Consider the following 26,731-nt stretch of genomic DNA (forward strand, 5'->3'; position numbering starts at 1 on the left):
TTGTTTCTAGTATGTATAATGCTGTAACAACCTGTTCTCTTTTGATAATGTAGAAATTACCAGAATTTTGTAATATAGAGATTACAATTAGCATTTATTCATTTTTAATATGTATTGACATTTTAATATGTAATTACAAGCAGAAGTAATACACACAATTCAACAACAACAACAAAAAGTTACATTATTTGGTTGTTTTTGGGGTTTTTTGCGCACCTATTAATAATGTGAGTGGCTAAAGCAGCCAAACCCGTTTTTATAGGGATGTTTCAGTGTATTTGACCTCACCCAAAGGACTATTTGTAAATGGATTTCTGCAAACAATGCAAAAATATGTTTAAAAGACTTAGTTGGAACATTTACAATAATATGGAAGTTAATTATAAACCATTGATCACCTTGACAGGTGATAGGGTGTCTCCTCCTGGTTCATTTACAGAAAATAGAAAGAGCTTTTAAATTATCAGTTGATAAATAATTGTAATTTGAATTTTTTTTAAATTAATAATTTAAGTCACATTGATTACTAATTAAAATTATTGTAAACCTATTTATTGATGTGTTTGAGATTTCCTTCCTGAATGATCAATTTCCAAAATTCATACATGTTGGTGTATGATCAGTGAGATATTTGAAGTGTGCAGTGGTGTGGCATCGCTGTGAAAGTGGGTTAATGATGCTCACTCTCTATGATGGTTGTTCTTCTTTAGTTAAGGGTTGTTCTGTATGTGTCTGTGAGATAAAGCTTGAGGACGCAGGAGCAGTGCTGCATTTGGAGTCAGACCACAGGACAGCAGTGTCTTGGTGTTATCACTGTAGCACTGGTGTGGAAATGCACTAATGATGTCATATGGTGCAGCAACCGGTCCTCTGTCAAAAGAGATTAGCTCAAATTATTGTCTATAAACCTACTGTAAAAGGGTGACAACTTACATACTCTGCAATAATTCTGCTAATAATTTATGACAGCACACATACATTTCAGGTAAAATAGTGTTAAAGGAATAGTTCACCCAAAAAATGTAAATTTGCTGAAAATTCTCACCCTCAGGCCGTCCAAGATGTAGATGAGTTTATTTCTTCATCAGAACAGATTTGGAGATAGATTCTCCGCAGTGAATGGGTGCCGTCAGAACGAGAGTCCAAACAGCTGATAAAAACATCACAATAATTCACTAGTAATCCACATGGCTCAAGTCCATTAATTAACATCTTTTGAAGCGAAAAAGCTGTGTTTGTAATTTAAAACATATTTCTCTATCCATAATTTTGCTTTCTTCATTCTGAAAAAGTCATCTCATCTGAATCAGGAGGGAAACATATGTACAAATCAAATGCCATTTACAAGCTGAAACAGTCTAAAACGGTTCTAATCAAATACATATTTATTGGAGGTGATTTTGATGTGAGAGGATGATAGAGGATGGACTTTTTAACTGGAGGAAGCGTTATTATGGACTCATATTTTAGCCAGAAGTGACAGTTTTGAGTTAAAATGCCTTGATGGATTTGTTGATTACAGACACGCAGCTTTTCACCTCACAAGATGTTAACTGATGGACTGGTGTTGTGTGGATTATTGTGATGTTTTTATCAGCTGTTTGGACTCTCGTTCGACGGCACCCATTCACTGCAGAGGATCCGTTGATGAGCAAGTGATGTAATGCTACATTTCTCCAAATAAGTTTCAATGAAGAAACAAACCCATCTACATCTTGGATGGCCTAAGGAGGAGTAAATTCAGAGAAAAAGTTTCGAATATGACCTTTTTATAGATATATTTCGGTATTGGATGAATCATTAAGTATATCTGTATATCTGCATCTAGAGTGTGAGATATCTTAAAATGCTCCAGAGCCAGCTCTCTACATTTTGAAACAGAGCTGTAGTACTGATTTTAAAAACTGATAGTCGTATCTCAAACCTTTTCAGATCCAAGTAGTGACGGAGATCTCCAATGGTCTCAGTGAAGTACATTTTCATGATAAACGTCTCCATGCCATCCTCAGACTTCAGTCGTAATGTGGTGATGCCTTTTTCTGATTGTGTAGAGTCCGTCTCACTAAATCACACCACATGGGAGGGGAAATGTCAGGGACTCTAATCAAGTTCTATGCTGTGCATCAAAGCACTTCTGTTTGGTCATGAAATTAAGATGATTAGGATTTTGATACCATGCTCTCAAGGTCTGCAGGGCGGATGTTTCCACAGTGGTCACCGAGTGACTTTTGGCATTATCAGGAAAGCCCTTAACAAAACCAAAATTTTCATTGGGAAATGTGAACAACTTTTGGACAGATTGAAACATGACTGCACTGACCAGTAGATGAGCCTTGATTGAGTCACGTATACCAATCACTTTGCCTTCCTTCACCACAGTCACAGGGAGCTTCCGCAAGAACTGTTCCATGGACAGCTTTTTGCCTAAATGCCACACAATTTAAAATCCATTTCGTGATGTAATACAGTACCTGTGAACCATTCCAAAATCATGCTCAAACCTGGTATCTGACTCTGCTTTGGGGCTGTGGAGCTGGTCTGCTCAAAACTGCCCACCGAATGCCTTCCTGCTCCATCTATAGTTTGTCCTCTACCAGGAAACTCAGTCCCTGGTCGCCTAACTATGAACTCCTCGTCCCGTTTGTCATGAACCTGTTTGTGTGATTCAAGAATATACATAAGTTAAAGAACGATCACTATAAATTTATATAGCATCCTTCCTTAATTTAAGTCAATGGGATTTTTCACACACCACATGAAAACCGCAAGTGTTTTAAAATCATTTGATTATTAATTTGAGCTATAATGCAAGTGACATGGTTCGTAAGTGGCAGTAAAGACATTTATAAGGTACAGAAGATTTCTATTTCAAATAAATGCTGTTCCTTTCAACTTTCTATTCATCAAAAGATCCTGAAATTTTTTTATCACAGGTTCCACAAAAATATTATGCAGCACAGTTGTTTTCATTATTAATAATAATACGTTTTGTTTTAGCTAATGGCTCATGAAAATTCAGCTTTGCCATCACAAGAATAAATTACATTTTAAAATATATTAAAATAGAAAAACATTTTTAATGGTTAGAATATTAGACATTAATATTACTGTATTTTTAGATCAAATAAATGCAGCCTTCGTGAGAATAATAAGATAAGCTTGTGAACGGTTGTGTATAGGGTTAGGGATTTGTTAAATCCATTATCCTAAATATGAGCAATAGTGATGATATTAATGATGAAAACTGCATGGATTCACAGTCCGCACCTGGAAGGGCACACCATTGGGAAACCTTTCCTGAAGCTCAGAAGGAAAAAACCCATCCATCAAGTCCTGCATGCATTCCTGCAACACAAAGGCAAATCTTACAAGGAAAGACAAATCTGATGATTCATCTACAGTAAACGGAAGCTGGCTGTGGAAAATGTATGGTATTTATGTAGTCAAACTAAGTGATGTAAGTGATAAAGCAGGAAAATAACTGAACCTGTGTGCTTGGGTCTTGATAGGAGCGGAATGGACCACTGAACATGACAATGCCGTTTTTGTAGAGCCAAAGAGGTATGGAAGACTGCTGGGTAAGTTTGGCTCCACCAGGAGTGGCGGTCACATGGGACTCCCCTTCCCCTGCTACAATGTTCAGTTCCTGGATGTTCTGCAGGACCAGGCGATAGTTCATTTCGAACGTCTTGCGTGCATTAGTGGCTCCAGGAAGTTGGCTGTTGGCCTGCTCATCGTGTTCTTTGTAACTTCCAACCCAGATCAATCCATAATCATTCAGATACTTCTGTGTGGGTGGGGAAATGCCATTCTGTTGAGTTGGTGAACTATTTTGGTGTAATTATACAGGAATGACCTCTGTTTTGTTGTCTGCATAACATAACAAACATTTGCATAGGTAACCGTTAAAAGAAAACAATCACACAAAGCTGCTCACCTCCATTTCCCACACTTGGTTTTGAAGCTTGAGGCACAATTGAGCCAGTTCTTCATCTTGGTTCTCATTACTTGTAGATTTCTCTAAAGCCAAAAACAAACATATTTGTTTAGACAAACTTTTATATAACTGCTGAACTGGTTAAAAAAGCATAAGCAAAAACTAGTACTTTAGTGTATGCCTATCTGTCTGGGTCATATTTCGCCCCCAAATGATACGTTCACACCTGTAATAATGTCCAGATGTTTTACTGTTGGGTTTGTTTATGAGTTTTGTTATTTTACTTGATGAGCCTCATTAGATTATTATAACTGTCACATTGATGAGAATTGTACATGGCTTTTTTTTTTTTTTAAATTAAAATCAGCATAGATTACAATAAACACTTTATAAATATATTAATATTAATAGAAGTGTATTTTATTTATTAAAATCAGCTTAGATAATTGCTTAGATAATGAAAATTAAAATGGTATTAAATGTATAAAATCTGTATAGATTACAATAATAAATATTTGAATGAATATTAGTTAAATGCATGAATGTATATTATATGCATACGCATACTTGTGTATATTAGTTAAATGGATAATTACTGATAATTCAACAATACTTACAATTATATTATTCAAATCAGCATATATTACAGCAATAAATACTTAAAATTACAATATTAAATTAGATTTTATTATTTATTAAAATAAGCATAGATAAATGCTTAGATAAAGAAAATGCAACAAAACAATTACTTTGTTAAAATCAGCATAGATTACTGTATAACAATAAATACTTACAATTATATTACATTAGAAATCATAATTTTAAATAATATATGATTATCTTTTTTCATTACAATTATGGGAATTGGGGGATTTAAAAAGGGATTTAAACCTAATAATAAAATGTTTTCTTTATTGGTTCGTACTGATCTTACTGTAGTCTATATCATGCTAACTCGATATTTCTGCAATTTTAGTTTCTTTAACAAATAATAAATTACCTTCTGCCTCTTGCAAAAGATTCAGTTTCTCTTCCAGAACTGCTATTCTTCTCGCCTTGAGCATGAAATGTAAGGAAATTAAGAGATAATACCACTTGACACCTGAAAAAATGATATGTGACCCTAGAGCACAAAACCAGTAGCACGGCTATATTTGTAGCAATAGCCAAAAATACAATGTATGGATCAAAATTATCGATTTTTCTTTTATGCCAAAAATCATTAGGATATTAAGTAAAGATCATGTTCCATGAAGATATTTTGTAAATTTCCTACCGTAAATATATTAAAACTTAATTTTGATTAGTAATATGCATAGGTAAGAACTTCATTTGGACAACTTTAAAGGTGATTTTCTCAATATTTAATTTTTTTTTGCATCCTCAGATTCCAGATGTTCAAATACTTGTATCTCAGCCAAATATTGTCCTATCCTAACAAACCATACATCAATGGAAAGCTAATTTATTTTATGTATAAATCTTAATTTAAAAAAAAAAAACATTGACCCTTATGACTGGTTTTGTGGTCCAGGGTCACCCGGAAACATCTGATGTAACACTACTGATGATTGTAAACACAGACTTGGATACTTAAACTGTACAGCAAAGCAGATTTAGACACTGAGTCCACAGCACAATGAGACGGTAAGAATAAAGGAAGAGTCTTACCTTTTGCTCAATATCTGCAGCCTGAGTTTTCACCTTTCTCTCAAGCTGAACAATCTTCTGGATCATACCTGACATAAGTTCAAAATCACTCGGCGGAGCTGTGACATGTTTAGAGGAGATTTGTGAGACATCATATTTAAACTTCTGATAACAAAAGTTGGTCAATTCAGGCACGGTACCTTCTTTTGCCTTCTTCTTTTGCACAACCTTTGCTCTTACAGTGGAAAGATTGTCCATGATGTGTGGCACTGGCTGGTTTTGTGGAAAGATCTCTCTGAATAATTGAGCTTCATTGTCTGAAACGTCAAAACTGACACATTTAAGTGATTTATAACATCCATTGATGTACAGTTTCCTCTGTGCATTTTCTATATTCTAATTTGATCTCTCATATGCTTTTATATATTCAATCACAGGCATTGTTGGAAACCTGCCATTTATATAATCTGTCATGCATGGAAAGCATTAGAAAAGCAGTTCAAACTCTTCTGACTGCCATTTATCTTGACATTTTATTTGCTTGTTAGGACAGATGGGAAACTGTAAAATGTCTGTAAGTCTTACCATTATCTGACCTTTCTTTGTAAGGCTTTCTTTCTCTAGATCACAAAAACAGATACGACATCTGATTATTTCAAAGATGGTCTAGATAGTTCTTGCAATGCAGTATCTTTGAATTCTATAACTTTGGGGAAAAAGCAATGATTGCATTGACATTTAAAAGTACACTGTGCAGAAATTTTCAGTCACTTTTTGTAAACACAGCATTGACACCTGTCCCTCCTCACGGGCGGAACGCCATCAAAAGCACACAGCCCTGCCTGACATGACATCAGTCTGCCAGAACACACACAGCCCAACCGAGTCGACTCAAGAGACTGCCGGCATGAAGATGAGTGATGACATTGAGGTAATTTGCAAATATTTTTCTAATATTGTGTTTATCATGCATAAATAGAATTAACATACACATAAATAGAAGCTCACTAGTAAACAGTACGTGTCATCATAAAAAGTAACTACAATGGCTAGTCATCTGTCGAGTTACTGATGACAGGTAATGGCAGACAGGTAAAGCCCCACCCTCACCTGTGACATGCATTGTTATTGGCTGAAGGCAACACACACACACACACACACACACAAAACACACTGGCTAAAGTTTGTGGCCCAGAATTATTATGAGCACAGCGATGCAAGAACAAAATTAGAAAATACAGGGCAGTGTCTTTGTAACTACAAATACCAAACAGCGCAGGGTAGATTACTTACAAATTGTAGTCTTACTGATTACAAATGATTGTCATTCTGACATTTTAGGCCTCAAGTTGTTTCAAACCTGTATGAATTTCTTCTGCTGAACACAAAAGAAAATACTGTGAAGAATGTTGACAACCAAACAGTTTCTGGTCCCCATTAACTTGATAGTATTTTTTTCCATACTCTGAAAGTCTATGGGGACCAACAGCTGCTTGGTTACACACATTCTTCAAAATATCTACTTTTATGTTTAACAGAATCCATGCAGGTTTGGAACAACTTTACTAACAGCGTCAGTAAATGATGACAGAATTTGACAGAATATATATATATATATATATATATATATATATATATGATTGTATATGTATTATCATTTTTATAGATATATTGTTACTATATCAGCATCTGGACCACAATACACTTAAAAAATAGAAGACAATATTAATTATGAATTAAGTTGTGGTACTGGATATGGTATTATGAAAAAAGGAACAAATATGGGTTATAGAGTGTCTAGCATAGTTTCTAGAAAATAATTTCATGTTTTCAAGTGTCAGTGTCACAGCTTTTCAAAAAAGTTGCACATGCTTATGCTTTAGTAGGCTATTTTTCGGTATTTAACATTGACTGCTGCATTTCGTCGGAACTTACCCTTCACTCTGCATGTCTGGTAGAGGAACTCGTTTGTTTTTCCTCAGGGTGGACAGCGGTGAGCTCATGTTTCCAATAGCAGAAGTTTATTTGGTATTAATGAAGATCACTTCATCTAGAATGCAGAAAAGTAGCAACACGCAACTCAAAACACATGGAAATAATATACGATATTCAGAAAATGAATGTTTTAGCCTATCTGCTGTCTTCTTCTTTAAAAAAAAAAAAAAACAATTCATGAAATACCTACAGTATATTGGACTCCTGTGTTTAACTAAGTTTGTTTTCAGTTCTGGGATGTTTGTTTGAACAGTTGTCATTGGTAACGAGAAAGAGCTGTGACTCCGCTAGGCGGCGCTGGGCGTCAAGGGTACGGTGCAGGGAAGATCAGGAGGTGAAGTAACACCATCAGTTTAGAAACAGATACATATGAAAATGATGGTACTATATAGAATTTTGAAACGCATAGCGCGGGAATGAATGAACGACTAACTAACTTACTAACTAAATGCAGTGCAGAGTTGTTATTGTTAACCAAATCTGTTTAAAAATCGTAAAAAAAAAACTTTTAATATTAATAAATAATATAATGGAATGCCACACTGACGCAGTGGGGACACAACTTTTTGCCAGAACGATACGGGTGATGAGGTAGCATACATTTTTATTGTATTTGTCTTATTTACGCTGTATTTGTCTGATCCCTAAAACGATTACCTAAAGACAACTGTATTATATTCAAAGTTTCGAGACAGAAGCTGGCTTGCTTGTTAGATTTGGCGGTGGCTGTTTACACCTAGTGCAAATAATTACTCCGTATATCATTATAACTGATTTCTAAGAACGATGCATCAATTATATTGCATCAGGGACTTGTCTTTCAGTAAAGTATTCGAAGTATTCGTGTTAAGTTTATTGACAGTTCCCAAGTCTGTTTCCATCGCCCCGCCCCCTTTTGCGTGCCCTGCGCGATGACGCCATCAGCGGCCGTCAGACAGACCTGACGAAAGCACACGGAAGATGCAAAAGAAAAAGGACCCGCTGGTAAGTTTCAACAAAAGACAATTTTCCTTATTCCGAGACCCATTGCCGGTTTTATAGCGCACAGAAATCCCCACTGCGAGGCTCAGACAATGCCCCGTTTGTTTAGACGTTGTTCCACACTGCGTTCGGTGTGAATGTGTGCCATGAAACACAGCTAAAACATAATTAGAGACCCGCTGGTGTGATTTAAACATTAGCGGAAAGCGAGCGTTTTTTGTCGCCGCTCGCGCTCGGCGAGCGACAGTCATTCAAATTAACGGCTCCAACGGAAAACAAAGTACACCGGCGAGAAAAGCGACGGGAGAAGCTTTAAGGTCAGCCGTCATTTGCTGTGCTGTCAGTGTCCTCACCAAAATAACAGTTAACCGTGTTTAACCGTGCGGCGCGTGACATGTATTAGTGTTGTTGATTAATTCAGTAGGTTTTCCTCAAATGCATTTGCGGCTGAGGAAGCTTGAAACTTGAGTTGAGAGTGAAAATAAGTGATACATGCAGCCGTTGTAGTGTGTATGGATTGAATTAGTTTATTTTGGTCGTATATAACACATGTATCTTGGAGTAGAGCGTTGAAAAATATAGATATCAGCATACCGTCCTATTTTATCTTATGTACAGTCGCGCTCACTTTATAGTCACATTCTGTCAGACATTTCTTTGTTTTTTTCAGCTGTTATCTACAGCTACATCTGTTATCTGCGGCTAATCAAACAGAGCAGAGCAGGAACTGTTGTGGTCTTTCACGAAATAGGCCTCAGAGTAACCATATAAGCTTGACGTGAGTAGTAAACTGCACCCCAGCCAACCTGCTGTCGTTCTCTGGCTAATGCGGTGTTTAAAGTTCACTGCCACTGTGTGGTGTGCTTGACTAGAGGTTTTTACAAGCACGGGTGCGCCAATGACAACAAACCTGGAGTAACAAGGGGTGACAAAGTCCAGTTCATCATGCTCTGGAAGAGGGAATGCATGTGCATATATATAGGGCAGTGTCCTAAAACCAAGTGAACCAAGATGCCTACCTAGATAGCAGGTTTGGGAATTGTTGGCAAGTTGAAGATTTTGAAGCAGACTTGATCAGATAAAATGATGGGAAGTCAGAGAGGTTTATCTTTCTGTCACTGCACTGTCATAATTTGCAAGCATGCTTGTTGTAATAGTGTGTACAATCTAACACATCACGTTAGACTTTTAGCACATTTCTGTCCTTTGGCTTAGCAAGTATTCCTATACGTCTGTGGTGAAACGTAAAACCAGTGGAGTGTCAGGTGACAAAGTCAAAGCGAGTCACTAGTTATAATAATGGTCAATAGAGAATAACAATAGGTTCCCGGAAGTAAAAATCCCTTTCTTTATCTTTAGCTTGAATTTTAACAAGATAAACTAAACAGACATACCACTCTGATATTGAGATGTGCTTCTGTAAGCTTCATTTGACTTAATTTTTAGCTCTGTTTTGATGCAATGATATATTTAGATTTTTGTTCTCAAATTGGATCAGTACTTCTTTTTAAAGGACTAAAATCCGCTGACTTTGCTCAAAAGTGAACACCTACAAAAATAGCTTTTACATTTCTTGTTAGGTTATGCTATAGTATTATAAATATTGGATTGAATCTTTTTTTTTTTTTTATCCACTTTTCTTTCGTTTTGCACAGAATTTGTATTTTTTGGAACTGATCACAGGTTTCATTGATCTGAGCTTATGCACCCCAGTTTTTGAGTGAATATTGCCAAAATTATCCACAAATAATGCTTTTTTTCATTTAAAAATCGAGATCAATTCATTTAAAAATGAATGAAAGGCCTATGATCAATCAGTTCCCGAAAAGAAATACAAAACCTGTGCCAATTGAAAGAAAACAAGCTGACAAAAAGGCTGAATCCAAGATATGGTGATAATATAGCATAACTAGAGATTTACTACACATTTTTAAAAGTCAGGTAGGGCCTAATTTTTCACTGGTTTTTCAGCAGAGTACAAAGGTTAAATGCTTTATTAAACAAAAGTGGTTTGCTTAAAGTTGTCTCACGAGTTATTTCTGTTGGCTCGGTGTTAGTCACAAACCAGTTATATTGCTGGTTAATTGCGACAAATCATACTAAAGGTTGGGTTACAGTGTGTATTGCTTTGTTTTTGCTTTAAATCAGGTTTGTAGTTTTGTGAATCATTTTAGACTCGGTTGGTTTTACTTTTGAAGTCTCCATAGAGAAAATGAATAGGAAAAGTACTTCCTTAACTGAGGTTTCTAATGCGGTCACTGTTGCGCTCTACAGGCCAAAGTATTACCCAATAGTGCTGTGCAGTGCTGATCATTACAGAACGATATGTTTGTGTATAATTGCAGAGGTGAGGGAGAGTTTAGTGGGTGTCTGCCTGTTCACCCCTTGGATGATGTGTAGGGTATATTTGCTCTTTCCATGTGCGTGTAAAAGGTTTTGTGTGTGAAGAAAACCGCTTCATTCCGTTGGATTTCCCTCTTTCTCGCTGCCCTGTCCTCTGTTTCTCTCCATTTTTTTTACAGCACTTGTGGACTGACATCTCTCTGCTATCTAACAGTTCCAGAGAGCCTCTGCCTGCAGGCACTGTCAGGACAGCCAGGAGGAAGATTATAAACCGCTCTCTGTCCCAGCAGCCCCTGCTCATCTATATATAACTTTGCAGTGCATTTAACTTCCTTTGAAGCTCCCATTAGTTTTAGGTGACAGATTGAGAAGTAGCTGGAGGTGTGTGGTCACTGATACAGAGTGTTTCCCTAATGTTTGTTTCACATCCAAAAAGGAAATCCAACAGCACGTTCAGAATCATAGCAAAAGTAAAATTAGGGAATAAAGCGACTGATAGCATGTGTTTCGGTGTAACATTGTGATGCAATTCTGAAAGTTTTAGTTTGGTATTTTCACAAGTGGAATCAATCTTTTGATTTCCCACCACTGAGCAGCCAGGGCCTTGGATGTTTGGTCCCTTGTTTACCTTGGTTTTGGAGAAAAAAGATTTTCTTTCTCTGTGGGAAGCTCTGTTCTTGTTTCAACAACACTCTTCTCAGAACAGACTTTCAAAGTTGACAATACCGCTTTTTGTTTTTGTTGAACTGTATGATCTCTGAGCCTGGACGTATTCCATTGTAAATGATAATCTTTCATTTGTTCTTATCCTGAATTCATCTCTCACTTTGTAAGCATTAAATGAAGGTATTATTCCCTTTAATATGGTCACTAACACCCCGAACAGACCCCTTTTTTCAGGATATATGTGTTTTATTCTCGTTAGTTGTGCTTACTAAGGCATTATCACTGTTGTTCATAATTATTAGTAGGGCTGTGTCTATACTAGCATTTCTTTCCTCAAAATATCGCATCAATGCTTAAAGGTATAGCTCACTCAAAAATGAAAATAGTCATTTCATTCTGTTTTTTACGTGATTGCGCAAACAAATTGTTGAATCAATGTTTTGAGCTGGTTCATTTAAATTGTTCAAAAGAACTAACCATTTGAATGAAGTAGGTTCTCAGGAATTATTTGAATAACTTCAATTTGTGATTGTTTAGAGATGTTATTAAAGTATTTGCAAACCCACCCATATGTACATTATCGGAGCTCATTGTCAAACATATTATTTGTTTATCACATTTCTACTCTTCTAGAATTAGTTTTATTCTCTTGAAACTTAGTTAATAAAAATTTTGTTAAAGGATTTTAATAATTGAAGTTTGGTTTTCGCCATGAAAATAGCCAAAGAAGCTGGCATGACATTAAAAAAACCCAAAGAAACAAACAATTTGGGCTCTCATACTTGTTGCGTAAGATACAGTGCAGAATGTCTTTATGGCACAGTCTTTAGGTGTTTACAATGTGTTAAAAATGTCTTATTTATTGATAGTTTTGCAAATATTGTAAATAATCGGCGTATTGCCAAACACATTCTGTTGAGCTTTGTACTTGGAAAGAGAGAAACAAATTCTTTGCACTATGGCCCTGTTTCGCTCTCATAGATGCATGTACAACGCTTTTTTCACAAACGTAAGGACTCAGATCATTGAAATGTACTGATGAACAATGCAGACTGCCCTTCAGCACAAAGCAAGGGAGAAAGGTGGAGGTGTTTTGACTTTTGACTATCAAAAGCTAAAACATTTCCATAGACAAAGATGAAATCGAGGTGTGACCATTCAAAGAATGTTTGTGTGTATTTGTGTTCTGGTTTGTTTAGGAGCGTTGCGTAATGTTCAGTTTGTCAGATGGAGGACAGAGAATGAGGATTGTTAAGGGCATGGAAGGGCTAAGAACGCTTTTATCCATGTTTGTAGTGAACTGCATTTTTCCTCCTCCTTTTTGTTTACGTCGTTTTTCTTAACAAATTCTTTTCATACCACATACAGTACGTAAGCTCCTACTCTAGAACTGTTTAAAAGGTGAAGAAAGGTTGATGGGGGAGAGTGCGGTTTCAACTCTGTGGAGGCTCTGCTAGAGTGAACATGACCTTGTGCCTCTCAGCGGACTGCAGACGATCAGTCTCGATCATCTAATGGAGAGCGCTGAGAGAGCAGTTTGTTCTGTGTCTGCATGGCCTTGAACCTGCGCTTGGCCCAATTCTGTCAGCAGGAGAACCAGGCAGAGTTTGTAATTGAGACCCAGATAGGGGGGCCTGGGAGACATGAAAACAATTAAAGCTTGATTTATTTATTTATTTTCAATTCATGTCGCTGGCTGAGTGAGATGATAAATGGCTTATCTTGCTTTCAAATTCACACTTGTTAGTAACCGATTAAGAGTTTTACTGTTAACAACATAATGTAATTGCGGAGAAAAACTGTCAATCAAATAGTGATAATAGATTCACATCATATTCCTGATACTGGTTAGAGGACAATGGCTACGTTTATATGCACACTTTTTTTGGTTCAGTCGGACTGAATTGATGAATCTGAATGTAGTGTTTACATGAACGCTAAATAAAGTGATCGGGTTGATGTGCGCGTTTATAAGCTTCAAATTGAATTTTTTTTTTCTTTGACATGCGCACACTACACAAATATGGAGTTTCTCACTGTTTGCACATAATAACCACTCTCCTACTCTGTTTCTTTATTTGTTTTTAACAGCGGAATTAATATTTATCCACTTCTGGATAAATATACATATAAACCCCAGTGCCATGCTGCTCATATTTATCACGCAGAAAAATGCCCCTCCCTGAGCACAAAATGGGTTGCCTGTGGTTGAGAATCCGAAACAAGGACTGGTGGGAGTTTGTCCTGCTCCACTTCACAGATGCCGAGTGAAAGGAGAGTTTTATAATGACAAGACACGCATTTATACAACACTTTATTCAAAAGGAAGAACCGCTCGTTCCGCGCGTCATACGTCATTACGCTATTTCTGTGTTATTGCACATGCGCAGTCCTTTCAGTTTCGGTTTTCAATCCGATCGAGCGTTTACATGCACGCTCAATCGGATTAGAAAAGGAATAAACCACCCCCTTCAATCCGATCAAAATTTCATTCCGATCGAGCTCAGTTGGATCGATTAAGATGTTTACATGAAGCCTTTTCAGTCCGATTGAGCCGTCAATCCGATTACAAACGGATTATTTGGTTGCATGTAAACGTAGCCAATGAGAGGTTGAGCTATTATTAGATCTCTGAAAATGTTAAAGGTTGTTTCAATCCTGTGCTGTTTTCTTTATTTGTGGAGCACAAAATGAGTTCTTCAGTCGAATGTCAGAGATTTACACAAAAGAAAGTGGCAAAATGTACCAGAAAGTTAGTCCTTACTGCTTGTGTATGTGTATTTTTAGTTGTCTGAAACCATTGCTTTGTGTGAGGAAATGTTTAAGGCATTAATTTAATATGCTTTCTGCTGTAGCTCTGAAGTCTAATTTGCATTATTTTCGAACTCGCCTACATCCTCCTGATATGTAACAAAACATACAAGAATCAATGGTGTTTGGTGTCAGTGACCTCAAACCTGGGATTTCTTATCGGTGTTAAAATTTAAGACAAGCATGAATATTTGAGAGCTTCAGCATAACTTCTGTATTCATAAACAAATTGTTTTCTTTTTTTCTTATTTCTACAATTATTCATAGGGTAGATATATTCTACTGTTTAAACATTTCAGGTCAGTATTTTTTATTTTATTTTTATTTTTTATTCAGCAAGGGTGCATTAAATTGATCAACAAATAAAAACTGATGTTTCAAAGATAAGATATTTTGAATAAATGTGGTTCTTTTGAACTTTCTAATTAACAATGAATCCTGAAAAAAAAAAAAATTATGGTTTTCACAAAAACTGTTTTTATGGTGTACTAAGGAAAATTTCACCAACACCAAATCAGCATATTAGACTGATTTCTGAAGGATCGTGAGACACTGAAGACTGGAGTAATGATGCTGAAAATTCAGTTTTGCTAACACAGGAATACATTATATTTTAAAATATATTAATGTAGAAAGTGAATATATAAATTGTAATAGTATTTCACACATATTACAGTTTAAAAAAAAATTATACTGTATTTTCGATCAAATAAGCACATTATATTTTAAAATATATTAATGTAGAAAGTGAATATATAAATTGTAATAGTATTTCACACATATTACAGTTTTTAAAAAAAAACAATTATACTGTATTTTCGATCAAATAAGCACAGCCTTAGTGAAATAAGAGACTTTTTGAAAGCATCTAACTAACTTGAAACTTTTGAACTGTAGTGTACAACAGTAGTGATACAGATTTTGTGACAAGTTAAAGAGGTAAATATTATATATTTTTATTTTATTCAAACCAGTGACTGCAGATTATGATCCTGTTTATGAGTAGGGATGCATGTTATACAGTATCGGTACAGGGCAGAAATTAACCGTGGCACAATACCAATTTCACAAATTGACCCGGATATCTCAGATAGCACTCATTCATTAGTTTAAAGAGCCTGTTTAGAGAGAGGTGAGAACGTGGGATTGGCTCATCCAGGTTTAATCTGTTGCCACTCTTAATTATGGGAATCCGCTCAGGCTCAGACACACTAGATCTTTAGTAAGATACTTTCTTTTATCTCTACGCTGGACCTGCCGAGTGATAGTGCAGTAAGAATATGGTGTAACACTTCAAGATGCTAATTTGATGTATGTGGCGCTGTAAGAATCATGCTGGATCTGATGCTTAACATTATACAGACTACAAAAGGTAGCCCCGATTTTCTATTTCTCTGTAGCTTTTTTCTGTCTTTTTCTCTGTGTCGTCCTTTAAGAAGGGCATCACCCTGAATGATACCCGCCAATGACATCCATCCTGAGGGTAACTCTTAAAAGTTCATGCTCAGAGACTATGTTTAGAATATGCTCTGAGCATATTGTCTGTCTGGTATGTTTTGCAGTCGTGTCCTGAAATCCAGTCACTACAGGATTTTGTTTATATTTGCATGTTGTGCCTAAAAATGTAAACAACCACCTGGAATGTTTTGCTCTTTCCATTGTAACCTAGTTTGTTTAAAGCATAGGATTCTTGTACAACATCTCTGAGCATTTAACCATTTAACCTTAGGTAATTCTGAATGACCCGAGAATATATCTACATTTCATTAACTTCTGTTCACACAGTCACAAGTTACAGTAAATGTAAATCATTGGCCGAAGCTTCCTAAAATTAGAAAACAAACTGGAAGCGAAAGTAGTTCCTGGCCATTGTTAAAATTACTATATTACTTTTGCTAGAAGAGCTTTGTTACTTTCTAAAAATCCAGTAGACTTACACTATACCTTTCAGAAGTTTAGGGTCAGTAAGATGCTTACATGTATTTTTAAAGAATTGTCTTATGCTCACCATGGCATATATTTGAATTAGGGATGCACCAAAATATATCGGCCATATTGGTATCGGCTGATAAATGCTTATTTTTTTCTGTTATCGGTAGAGCGCTTCAGTTTACCAGTGATCATCTTTAGCTATTATATTTATATTGGCCAAAATTTTCATATCGGTCCCTAATTTGAATATTATAATTTATATGTTCAACTGTACATTGAATGAGATCTATCTTTTGACTTGAGACAGCAAGTAACACTTCAGCAGCCACTTGTGACGAGACGTTTTGCACAGACAAGTATTGCCCACATTTCTTAAGAAAATTTGAAAATGTACTAAATGTACTGTATAATGCCTGTATGTTTTTTATTTATTCATTTATTTATTTTTTATGTTTGTGAGTTTGATTGGCGGATAGTGTTGAAAAATCATGGAAGGATTTATTGCTAGCTGACTAGATCAATATCAAATGGGATGTTCATCTAGTGCTCTTTGTGAAGCTCAACCTGATCTTCATGACCATCTAGAGTGATGTCATTCTGTTTCCTAAAGCTTTCCAATCCATCTGCTCCATTATTACTGTCGGACGATCTTCCTCCAGTCAGATCGAGGCACAGCTGTAGATTGCTCTGATGCATCTTTTGTAGCTTTAAAGTCTGTGCAAATTGAGAAAGTGTCAGATGATTTTACAGGAGCTACTTCCGTTCTATGACTGGTTGGTCTGGTCAAAATGGTACATGTGCTTTGCCTAGATTGGTTTATTGTTTCCATGTGCAGCATTGAATGGGTCAAAGTCTCTGAGCCTGTAATTGTTTTGCACATTGCACTCATGTTTTTTTTGAGGAGAGATTAGTAGTCTTTGATTTGGATTACCTCCAAAGTTGTAATCTTTTTAAATCACATGGGTTATCAATTTTAGCCAGGATGCTAACATCCTCCTCCTGTTGATGTTTTGTTTTAATATTTTTTTAAATAAATTAATTTTTGTTCTTTTTGTTTTTCAGCTTGCCGAGTGTCAACCCCAATGTGAAAATGAGACCATGATTCCAGTACTGACTTCGAAAAAAGCCAGTGAACTACCTGTGAACGAGGTTGCCTGTGCACTGCAGGTATATTCATGTCACACATTATTTTATAGCTTTCCTTGGAAAGAAACCAAATGTGTTAATTAAAAAAAATACAAATAATTGCAGTTAAATATTTCATTGATTGGCAACTCTAATAGCTGCACAAGATATTAACAAAAACTCTCTGCAATGATGCATTTTATATATTATTGTTTAATAATCAGAGCAAATGTAATTTTGCTGCATCTTTGTTCGATTCTTTATTTTGACTTGTTGACATATTTAAGGTTGTTGATTCATTTTCAGTAATTGCACTGTTATAGAGTACGAAAAAGGTTTGTTGATCATACTACAGTTGAGTATCTCTTCCATGCCACTATTGTTGGTTGCCTTGACTGTGCCTTGACTACACAAGTGTTTTAGAGATTACAACCTGAAAGATAAACTCATATGTGTGGTAACCACTGTATAAACAGAATAATTGACTCAAGTTTAAAATTTTAGCCATGACTTTTCATAAGTAACTTAAAAAAAAAAAAAAACTTAATGGAAGTATGTGCATCATTATTGATCACAGTTTTTTAACCAGTAGGAGACTAAAAAAGGCTGATCTTTTTTGGGGGGAATTGTTGAGATGAAAGAAATAAATTAAAGATGATTGCATCCTTTTATTTTACTTTATTTAATATAACAACATCATTAAATATACAATTTTATAATGTGAACCAAAATGGGTTCTGTGGTTACAAATGTGATTTAATGGCATATTTACATGGCATGTTTACATATATTATTCATAATTATTTATATGAGCTGTGTAAAAGGGATCACATTAAATTAAGATAGTCTTAACTTACACTTATAGTTTAATTAGTACAACTTAAAATGTAAAATGCATCACCCATTCTTTCTAGAACCTTCAAATTCAAGAATCAATTTTGGCATAAGTGGCAAAATAACTCATTATACTAATACTAATAAATAAATATTTGGCTGCAGAATGCCACAACTGAGCAATCAGAATTAGGTATTCCATAATGCAACTTCTCGGAACTTCTAGGAAGGAATTCTAGGAACAATATTGAGTGTTGACTTTAAATGTCAACATCGTTTGTTCCTGGATCAGCAGTCCCATCAAACATTATTGGCACCTGATTTAGTGCCAGGGTAAGGCATAGGACTTTGATTGTTCAATATGAATTGTTTCCGGAGCAAAACAGGATGTTGATCCTGGATCACGTTCTGCTTATTTGAAGCACATTGTGTGTCTAGCCACAGCCTATCGAAACAACAACAGAACAAGTTCAGTTGAATTTCCTCATGCAATTCAAAGCCCATCCCTGCAGATATCACACAGTGTCCCTTAATGAATCACGTCAGGAAGATTAGAGAGTGCTGGGGATGCTCTTGCAGTCTCAGCGTGGATGATAGAGCTTGTAGTGCCATGTCCATCACCACACTGACATGACCATCTGCTCCCAGAAGACCTTTATTCATCCACTGTCATCAACATTCAGCCACAGTCTCTGGGAAGCACTTTACCCATGAATAATACACCATGGGTAGTAGTATTTTAATAGAAAATAAAACAATGTGTCTTTCATTTGTGTACCCTCAGAAGCTGCCATGTTTTTTGAGTGTAAACTGAACATGGAAAGCAAAGGAGACCTTGTGGCTTCCCAGTTTGTTGTAAAGTGATACAAAGTGGTGAGATTTGGTTGTACTCGGTACGATTCCTAATATTGCTCAGACAGCAGGTCTGTAGATACAACGATCAAGTTTTTTATGCTCTCTCCCTCCTACACGATACAGTGCTCTGGTATCAAGGTCTTTCTTCACGCAGGGAGCAGAAATGCATTGTTGGTGACAATTATCTAACAGTAGACGTACCAAGGCTCAAGTTCCAGGACACTGGCTTTATTAGTTGTTTCCATGGCTCCAGCATTCTTATTTGTTAGTAGTTAATGTCAGTTGTCATGGTTACACATCTGATGAGTGTTATTTTGGGAAAGCGTTTTTTTTTTCTTAATTCTCTTGGTCATTCTCTTTGTTAGGCTGACCTGCAGTTCGGTCTCACCCAGGAGGAGGTTACACGACGTCGCGTCTACCATGGATGGAATGAGTTTGACATTAGTGAAGATGAACCACTCTGGAAAAAATATCTCTCTCAGGTTGGTTGACAGAAAATGTAACAAAAGCCAAAAAAAAAAAAAAAACCCATTGATCCTTAGTTTGCTAATTCCAGAATTTCAGGCAATTTAAGTAAAATTTTAACATTTTTGGTAACACAGCAAAGAACTAACACAATGGACACAATCAAATTAAATAATTTATCAACTCTAAGCATTACTTAATTATTCAAGTAATCAGCTAGTAATACAATTATATAAAAAAATTAATTGGAATCAGTAATATAAAAATCATTGAAATTTTAGTCATTCATTCTTTTTTGAATGATGGTTCATACGTCATTTGTTTGTGAAGTGAACTACACAGTTTGTGCTGTATGTTTTTGATTCACTGAAATTTACTGGTTCACAATAATAATTTGCTTGTGAATCAGACTTCAATGGTCATGCTGTATTTTTTTGCGTGCAACCTTTGAGGGAACCTCAATACAAAGAAATATTTTCTTCGCATTATTTTGTGGATTTTGGTGTTATATTGCCATTTCACCTCATTCAGTTAAGACTGCAAACTCATGTAAATTATGACTTATTTTCTTGTAGAGTTGTAGATTCAGAATCAATATCAAGATTTCTTAAATGAGGATTGTGATTTATTAAAAAAAACAACAACAACAATATTTCTAGCCAGCCCTGTTATTCTTGTGAGTTTCCTACAAATGTTATTGACCTACACTCTGTAAAAAAAAAAAAAAAAACACTGAATTTTCACACATGATTTGAAGGGGTCCGTAAGCGTAACATTGCATTGTTTCAATTTAAAGTCTTGTGGCAAAAATAACACTTTTTTTTTTATTTAATTTTTTTTTATTATGCCTTAAAGCTGTAAAACGACCCAGTTCATCCAATTCTGTCTTCCAATGTAGCAATGACAGGTCGCTGTCCTCTGTGAAAAATTTCATTCCACCTTGGTCAGGAGGATTGTGCTGATTGGCTAAATATAGTAATATAACTGGAAGGAATTGTTTTTTTCCCCCCACATTCACCTGGGCCCTCTTCAGAGGTGGCACACTTTGTTGCTATGCATTCCCATATCTCTAAAACTGCAAGGCTTGTGTAAAAAATTTCTGGCTGTAAGTCATAACAAGGGTAAATTTGTAGCACAAACATGTCATGTCTCAACGCTCAGTGCGACTGGGTGGTTAATGCTGATAATTACTCTGTGTAAGGATGGATTGGCCTTTTCTTCTCATTACGGCTAATCTTTTTTTCACGGCAATTACAAAGGCTTCTTCCCGTCTTATTTAACACCTGTGATTACACTAATTTTCTCATGCAGCCACAGCTCAGTTGCCAGTTTCACCTTTGTCTTACCTCTGCTGTTCAGAGTAGAAAAGACTTGTTTTCTGGGCGAGTAAAAAGCGTCCAAGTCTGTGAACAAGGCTGTCTGAGCAATCACTGCGTTTCAGAGAGTCGCTTTAAAAGCAACAAACTGTCATGCCTTTAATCTGTCACTTCATATTCTCTTTTTGCTTTGGGATGTGCCGACCTCCCTCTGTCTCTCTCTTTTCTGTTTTGTTCCCCCCCCCACCTTCTGTCTCGCTTTCAGGCACCCTCCCCGTTTAACACCCAAGCTTCACAGACCAGAACATATCAGACCTTTTTTTTTTTGTCATGCGCGACCACCAGCGCCGCTTTAAAATAATCTCCCCTACTTCTTTTTTCTCCAGATTTATTCAAATTCTCAACGATATTTTTATCACAGCACAACCAGCCCTAAGCACAAAGCCATGGCGTAAATCCGGATGTGTCACAGAAGACGTGAGAGAAAGTCAGAGCTCTTTTAGCACAGCAAAGTCAAACCCTGTTTGTTTTGCCTTCCTATGCTATGTGTATCCTGCCTGTAACTGTGCATTCGTGGTTTGGTTTTCAAAAGGCTGCTATATTGCTCGCTCAAAGGAAATGATGAGCTCATCTTGTGTGGTGCTGTTAATTGCCGGTTATGCAAACGTGGCGATCCGCGGGTGTCAGATCCTGCCGTAGATTAAAGCTCTGCATTCTCTGTATGTGGCCAATCAAAGAAAGTAACCCACACTCCCATCTTTTAATCTTCACTTTCTAGCGCTTAACCAGTGTCATTAGCAATTTCTGGTACCATTGGTTATCAGGTAACCTTGGGGACTTTGAAATAAGCCAAATTACATGCGTGACTAAATTTCCTGTCTAAACGGTGTCACTCCACCGCAAGCATTCCATTTAATGTTGAAAGTCGAATATGAAATAGTTTTTTGCAGATTCGAAACTAATGTATTTTTAGACCTTGTCTATCGTTGACGTTTTTTGCCTCTCATATGGTGGGTGATGTAGCTAAAAAAATTATACTACATGCTTTATATACATGTTACTATATATATACATACATTTACATTACATTTAATCACTTAAAAGAGGCTTTTATCCAAAATAACTTACAACTGAGGACAATTGAAGCAATCAAACAAACAAAAGAGCAACAATATGTAAGTGCTGTGACAAGGCACTTACATGAATAAAAAGTAAATCGAATCAAAATAGAATAGAGCTAGTGTTAGAGGGTCAAGTTTTATATACTGTGTGTGTGTGTATATATATATATATATATATATATGTATGTGTATATATAAAAAGAAAGAAAGAAAAATAGAATATAAAAGAATATAAAGTGTTGGTGTTAGAGAGTCAAGTTTTTTTAAATAAAGTATAAACATAGTAATGTTTACCCGCATACAGTGAATTCCAAAAGTCTGAGACCACTGTTGCAAATCTGAGACTCAAAATCTAGTTTAAAGAGATTTAACATTTAAATAAGCAAAAAAGAATTGTAACTTTTTTTCCTTTTTTAATAGACTAATTGTTTCTTTTTTGTGTGTGGCAACACAAACACATTGTTAAATCATTGATAGAACTGATTCACAGAAATGTTTAAGCTAAGTGATTTGCTGCAACAAATAGAAAATGGCATTTTTGCTAGTAAACTGAACTATTTTTGTCTGTAAAGCAAAAATTAGCTGGTCATGTTGTGTATGAAATTTCATTCCTTCTATATTGACTACTTCTTAGTCCAAAAGCGTAGAAGACCAATATTGTAAATCAGTTTGGGCTTTGGTTTCTTGCCATTTGTAAAGACACGTGTGTGTCTGCGGTATCTGAAAAAGCAGACTATATGAGACGGAGTTCAATACTTGTTGCCGTCATGTCCTGAGGCAGATAAACACAGACCTTCACCTTGAGATGTGGGACACAATGAATTCTGAGAAGTATTGCATCCCTATGCAGTCTCTGAATTATCTTCTCTCTCTTTTGGTCTCCAGTTTAAAGACCCGCTCATCCTGTTGCTGCTGGCATCCGCTGTCATCAGTGTGTTGATGCGTCAGTTTGATGATGCCGTCAGTATCACCGTGGTAAGTTCCTGCTCACTCCCCTTTTCAGACGTTTGATTTCCTTGAAGTACTGGATTGGTCTTTTAACACTCGTCTATCATTCTCTTTGCAGGCCATTATTATAGTTGTTACAGTTGCCTTTGTACAGGTAAATCCAACATACATTGATGACATTAACCTCATGTGACGTTATTTGATGTGACAGCGCTTATGTGAAGTGATAGACCTTACAACGGATGCAATTGTCTAAATACTTTTGGGGAACTTAAAGGTTTTTGGGAAAACTTGAAGTCTCATAGATTAATGAGGTGTAGTGAGAATGTAAGTGCAGTGGACATTTACTGTCAACTCTGCTCGGCTTCATTTTAGGAATACCGCTCAGAAAAATCCCTGGAGGAGCTGGGGAAACTTGTGCCTCCAGAATGCCATTGGTGAGCATTATTTACAAAACTCAAAAAGTGATTTTCCTTCCACAGGTCTGAAAGCTTTAATAGATTTCTATGTCAAAAACAAATGGCTATTATAATTGTATCTGGCTTAACAAATAAATTACAAAAACACAATCCTACCTTTAGAAAAATACATGTACTACTACTCAAATTTTGTGGTCAGTAAGTTTTTTTTTTTTAAGTTTTTAAAAATGTTTTTAAAGAAAGTCTCTTGTGCTCATTAAAGTTGTATTTATTTGCTTAAAAACACCAATTTTTCAACAATAGTGTATGTTCCATTGAAATCGTTTATGGAACAAAAATTAATTTATTTTTGATGGTGGTTAATACACACATACATTTAGTGACGCAAACATCTTTATCATCACATGAAGATCCCATCATATGTGCCTTATGCCAGTGTCACCGTCTGTAAAACTCATTTTATTGGACTGTGATATAATCTTCTGAGAAAACGGTTTTATTCCACTGAAATCCTCAGTGTTTATTAAAAAATTAATCTTAAACATCATATAGATTTTTAGTTATATTATCTATAATTATATTAACCTGGATCTTGCCTTAAATAGATGAGGAAGCCTTCCTTCCTTCCTTACTTAACCACATTAATGATAAAAGATGTCAGGGCTGTGGGTGTGAGGTCTTGATGTCTTAGGTGTATTTTCCAGAGCTTTACACCCACCAAATGCATAAAAGGCAGCCTTTCAGACAACATATGGAGAGTGAGAATGAGAGGTGTAATTTCCACTTCAAACACACAAAGTCTCTTATTTGCACTTCAAAACTGGGCCGTGCCACAGCCTTGAGCCCTGTTCCCAGACATCTGTAGAACAACCTCAGCGTGCACCACCATGTGTTATCCTGCTTTTTCTGCCCGCAACAAGTGTTTTTTATTTCCAAGACTGTTGGAGGTACATTAGCAAAACTATATGACCTCTGTCTAGCCCCCAGGGCACGAATCTCAAGGTCTGTCCGCACAACCTCACTGGCCTAATTTCAAACTGTTAAACAAGCAGTATCTCTGTTTCCAACTCTCCCTAATTCTCCCTATGCTCTAGTGTTCGAGAAGGACGTCTGGAGCACCTTCTGGCACGAGAGCTTGTTCCGGGGGACACCGTCTGTCTGTCAGTCGGAGAGAGAGTCCCAGCCGACCTGCGCCTGTTCGAGGTGTGAATGGATATAGAGACATAGTAACATCTCTCCTTTTTGATTTCTCCTTCTCTTCTATGCACACAGTGACTGCATTTATATGCACAACAATATTCTTGATCATTTGGTCATATTCTGATTATGTAAGCTTCATGTAAAACCATTAACCTTACTAATGCCATAAGCCAAGACTTAATTCAGAATATTCACTGTAACTGAATGTCCAAAACAAAGGTATGTTTGGGTGTTATTAGAAGTCTCCAGAGTTGGACTTAAGTAAAAAATTATATACATGTGAACTGTTACTATTACACTGTTGCAGTCAAAAATATCCTAGAACAATATGTGCTTGAAGATTTACCAGATTGCACAATGGAATGGCAGTTAGTGGTAGAAATGCTTGTGCCTGAAATAGCTGCAACGTTCTAATGGCCTGTTAGTGAAGCTGACCCTTCACTGCCCTGCAGGCGATGGATCTGTCAGTTGACGAGTCCAGTTTGACAGGAGAGACCACCCCCTCCACCAAGACCTCTTCCCCTCAGCCGGCTGCCACCAATGGCGATATTACATCCCGCAGTAATATTGCCTTTATGGGTACTCTTGTCCGCTGTGGGAAGGCCAAGGTACAGTTACATCTTATACTTCACTAGTCCTGCACCCCAGTCTACCACCCACAGTATTCCTTAGAGAACTCGTACTTCAAACTGCCTTCATTCATAGAATTGTACATATTCCCCACTGCTTGCTTGTTTGTTTTATGTTTTTCTTTAGTATAACTGATTTTTGAAAGTATTTTAGATAAATGTTTAAATAAGGTAACATTTCACTGGTGGCCTGTGGGAATGCCAAGGTACTATTACATGTTTGTAATTGCAATTTGATGAATCGAACCACTAGGTACCACCAAAAATAATAAAATATCCCATTGCAAATTTTACAAAAGGCGCCTTTAAAACATGTTTGTGCATAGTTATTAGTGAATTGTGAAATGTGCTGAAGTTTAACATCAAATCACACAGTTTGTTTTTCTGATGTCCAAGCACTGAGATTTTTAATTCATTTGTTGTTTTATTTTTAATTTCGTCTAAAATAATTGAATATTGATGCATTATGTATTTTATTATATTAAAATAGTATTTATTTAGTGATTTAATTAATTTATTAATTCTCATAAAAAGTGATTCGAGATTCTGATTCAGACATTTCAATTTTTTTTCCTTTGGATAAGACAAATGATATTTGCACACATTTTTAATCATTTTGCTTTTAAATTTTAGGGCATTGTCATAGGCACTGGAGAAAATTCTGAATTTGGTGAAGTTTTTAAGATGATGCAAGCAGAGGAGGTAATCAAGCATAAACCAGAGAGATAGACATAAAAACAAAAAAACATCTTTGCTTCACATTTATTTTTTTTCTTTTTGTTATTTAAACAGGCTCCTAAAACCCCATTACAGAAAAGCATGGATTTGCTGGGAAAACAGCTCTCCCTTTATTCCTTCGGGATAATCGGTAGACATCTTGTTAAGATTGTTCAATTAACATTCATTGCACTTTCATGAGTTAGTGATGCATACCATCTCATTAAAAATGCAAACCCTAATTTCTGTTCTGTCATATCCTGTATTCGTTCTCTGTGACAGCACTAATATATTTCCAATTTCAGGGGTGATCATGATGGTTGGATGGCTTCAGGGGAAGTACATTCTAGACATGTTCACCATAGGTGTCAGGTATGTCTTTAATCAGTGAGTCCAGCACAGAGACAGATGTTACCAGGGACATGCAGAGAGTTCCTCAGGGGCAGGGGCTCAAATGTAAAAAGGGGCAATATGAGGGGAATAAAATTATAGGTCAAAAGTTTGGATGCAATTCTATTTTATATTTTTGCAAGAGGTCACTTATAGTAATCAAGCCTGCATTTATTAGCAATGTTGGAACCCTGTGATACTTTTTTCAGGATTCTTTGATGAATAAAAAGTTAAATAAGAATAGCATTTTTTTATTTAAAATATAACTTTTGTAACAATATACACTACTGTTCAAAAGCTTGAGGTCAGTACTTTTTTTTTTTTTGGAAAGCAATTAGTTTTTATTCAGCAAGGATTTGTTAAATTGATAGAACCAGTGATAGTAAAGATTGATATT

At 36.1% G+C, this 26,731-nt stretch overlaps 2 protein-coding genes across 8 annotated transcripts in view; one reads left to right on the plus strand and one right to left on the minus strand.

Annotated features, from left to right (window-relative positions):
• Positions 1–77: 77 nt before the first annotated feature.
• On the minus strand, positions 78–8,033 carry ubxn11 (UBX domain protein 11). Of its 6 annotated transcripts, none has more exons than XM_058745867.1 (14): positions 7,773–8,033; positions 7,523–7,637; positions 6,173–6,207; positions 5,788–5,904; positions 5,609–5,706; positions 4,938–4,992; positions 3,938–4,020; positions 3,488–3,784; positions 3,268–3,345; positions 2,502–2,652; positions 2,321–2,424; positions 2,175–2,248; positions 1,925–2,062; positions 78–870 (listed from the first exon to the last, which is right to left on the minus strand). In XM_058745867.1, exons 2-14 carry the CDS (start codon positions 7,588–7,590, stop codon positions 711–713), a joined length of 1,458 nt encoding a protein of 485 aa, XP_058601850.1. In that variant the 5' UTR covers positions 7,591–7,637; positions 7,773–8,033; the 3' UTR covers positions 78–710. The 6 variants fall into 6 exon arrangements, with proteins under 6 accessions (XP_058601850.1, XP_058601849.1, XP_058601846.1 ...); XM_058745866.1 differs by having other exon boundaries at positions 3,488–3,787; XM_058745863.1 differs by having other exon boundaries at positions 3,488–3,811.
• Positions 8,034–8,420: 387 nt separating this feature from the next.
• Positions 8,421–26,731, plus strand: part of atp2c1 (ATPase secretory pathway Ca2+ transporting 1) — a 37,842-nt gene continuing 19,531 nt past the window's right edge. Inside the window, exons 1-11 of one of the 2 annotated variants that reach the window (XM_058745857.1) lie at positions 8,421–8,566; positions 17,378–17,482; positions 19,495–19,611; positions 22,917–23,006; positions 23,098–23,133; positions 23,355–23,416; positions 24,493–24,601; positions 25,051–25,206; positions 25,861–25,929; positions 26,020–26,095; positions 26,250–26,316. In XM_058745857.1, coding sequence (XP_058601840.1) covers positions 8,543–8,566; positions 17,378–17,482; positions 19,495–19,611; positions 22,917–23,006; positions 23,098–23,133; positions 23,355–23,416; positions 24,493–24,601; positions 25,051–25,206; positions 25,861–25,929; positions 26,020–26,095; positions 26,250–26,316 — 911 coding nt within the window. In that variant the 5' untranslated portion in view covers positions 8,421–8,542. Of the gene's footprint in view, positions 8,567–8,595; positions 8,881–17,377; positions 17,483–19,494; positions 19,612–22,916; positions 23,007–23,097; positions 23,134–23,354; positions 23,417–24,492; positions 24,602–25,050; positions 25,207–25,860; positions 25,930–26,019; positions 26,096–26,249; positions 26,317–26,731 lie in introns of those variants that run through there. The other variant, XM_058745858.1, reaches the window with a different exon arrangement.

This window comes from Onychostoma macrolepis, chromosome 16 (assembly GCF_012432095.1).
Source record: "Onychostoma macrolepis isolate SWU-2019 chromosome 16, ASM1243209v1, whole genome shotgun sequence".
NCBI classification, from domain to species: Eukaryota; Metazoa; Chordata; class Actinopteri; order Cypriniformes; family Cyprinidae; genus Onychostoma; species Onychostoma macrolepis.

What these genes read in the sequence shown, in the direction of transcription:
- ubxn11 (XM_058745863.1), bottom strand. Translation starts at nt 7,590, where the DNA reads ATGAGCTCACCGCTGTCCACCCTGAGGAAAAACAAACGAGTTCCTCTA. An exon ending in CCAGACATGCAGAGTGAAGG is followed by an intron (nt 6,208 to 7,522) that starts GTAAGTTCCGAC and finishes TTTGTGATCTAG; the next exon opens with AGAAAGAAAGCCTTACAAAG. An exon ending in ATCAAGACCCAAGCACACAG is followed by an intron (nt 3,346 to 3,487) that starts GTTCAGTTATTT and finishes TTTGTGTTGCAG; the next exon opens with GAATGCATGCAGGACTTGAT.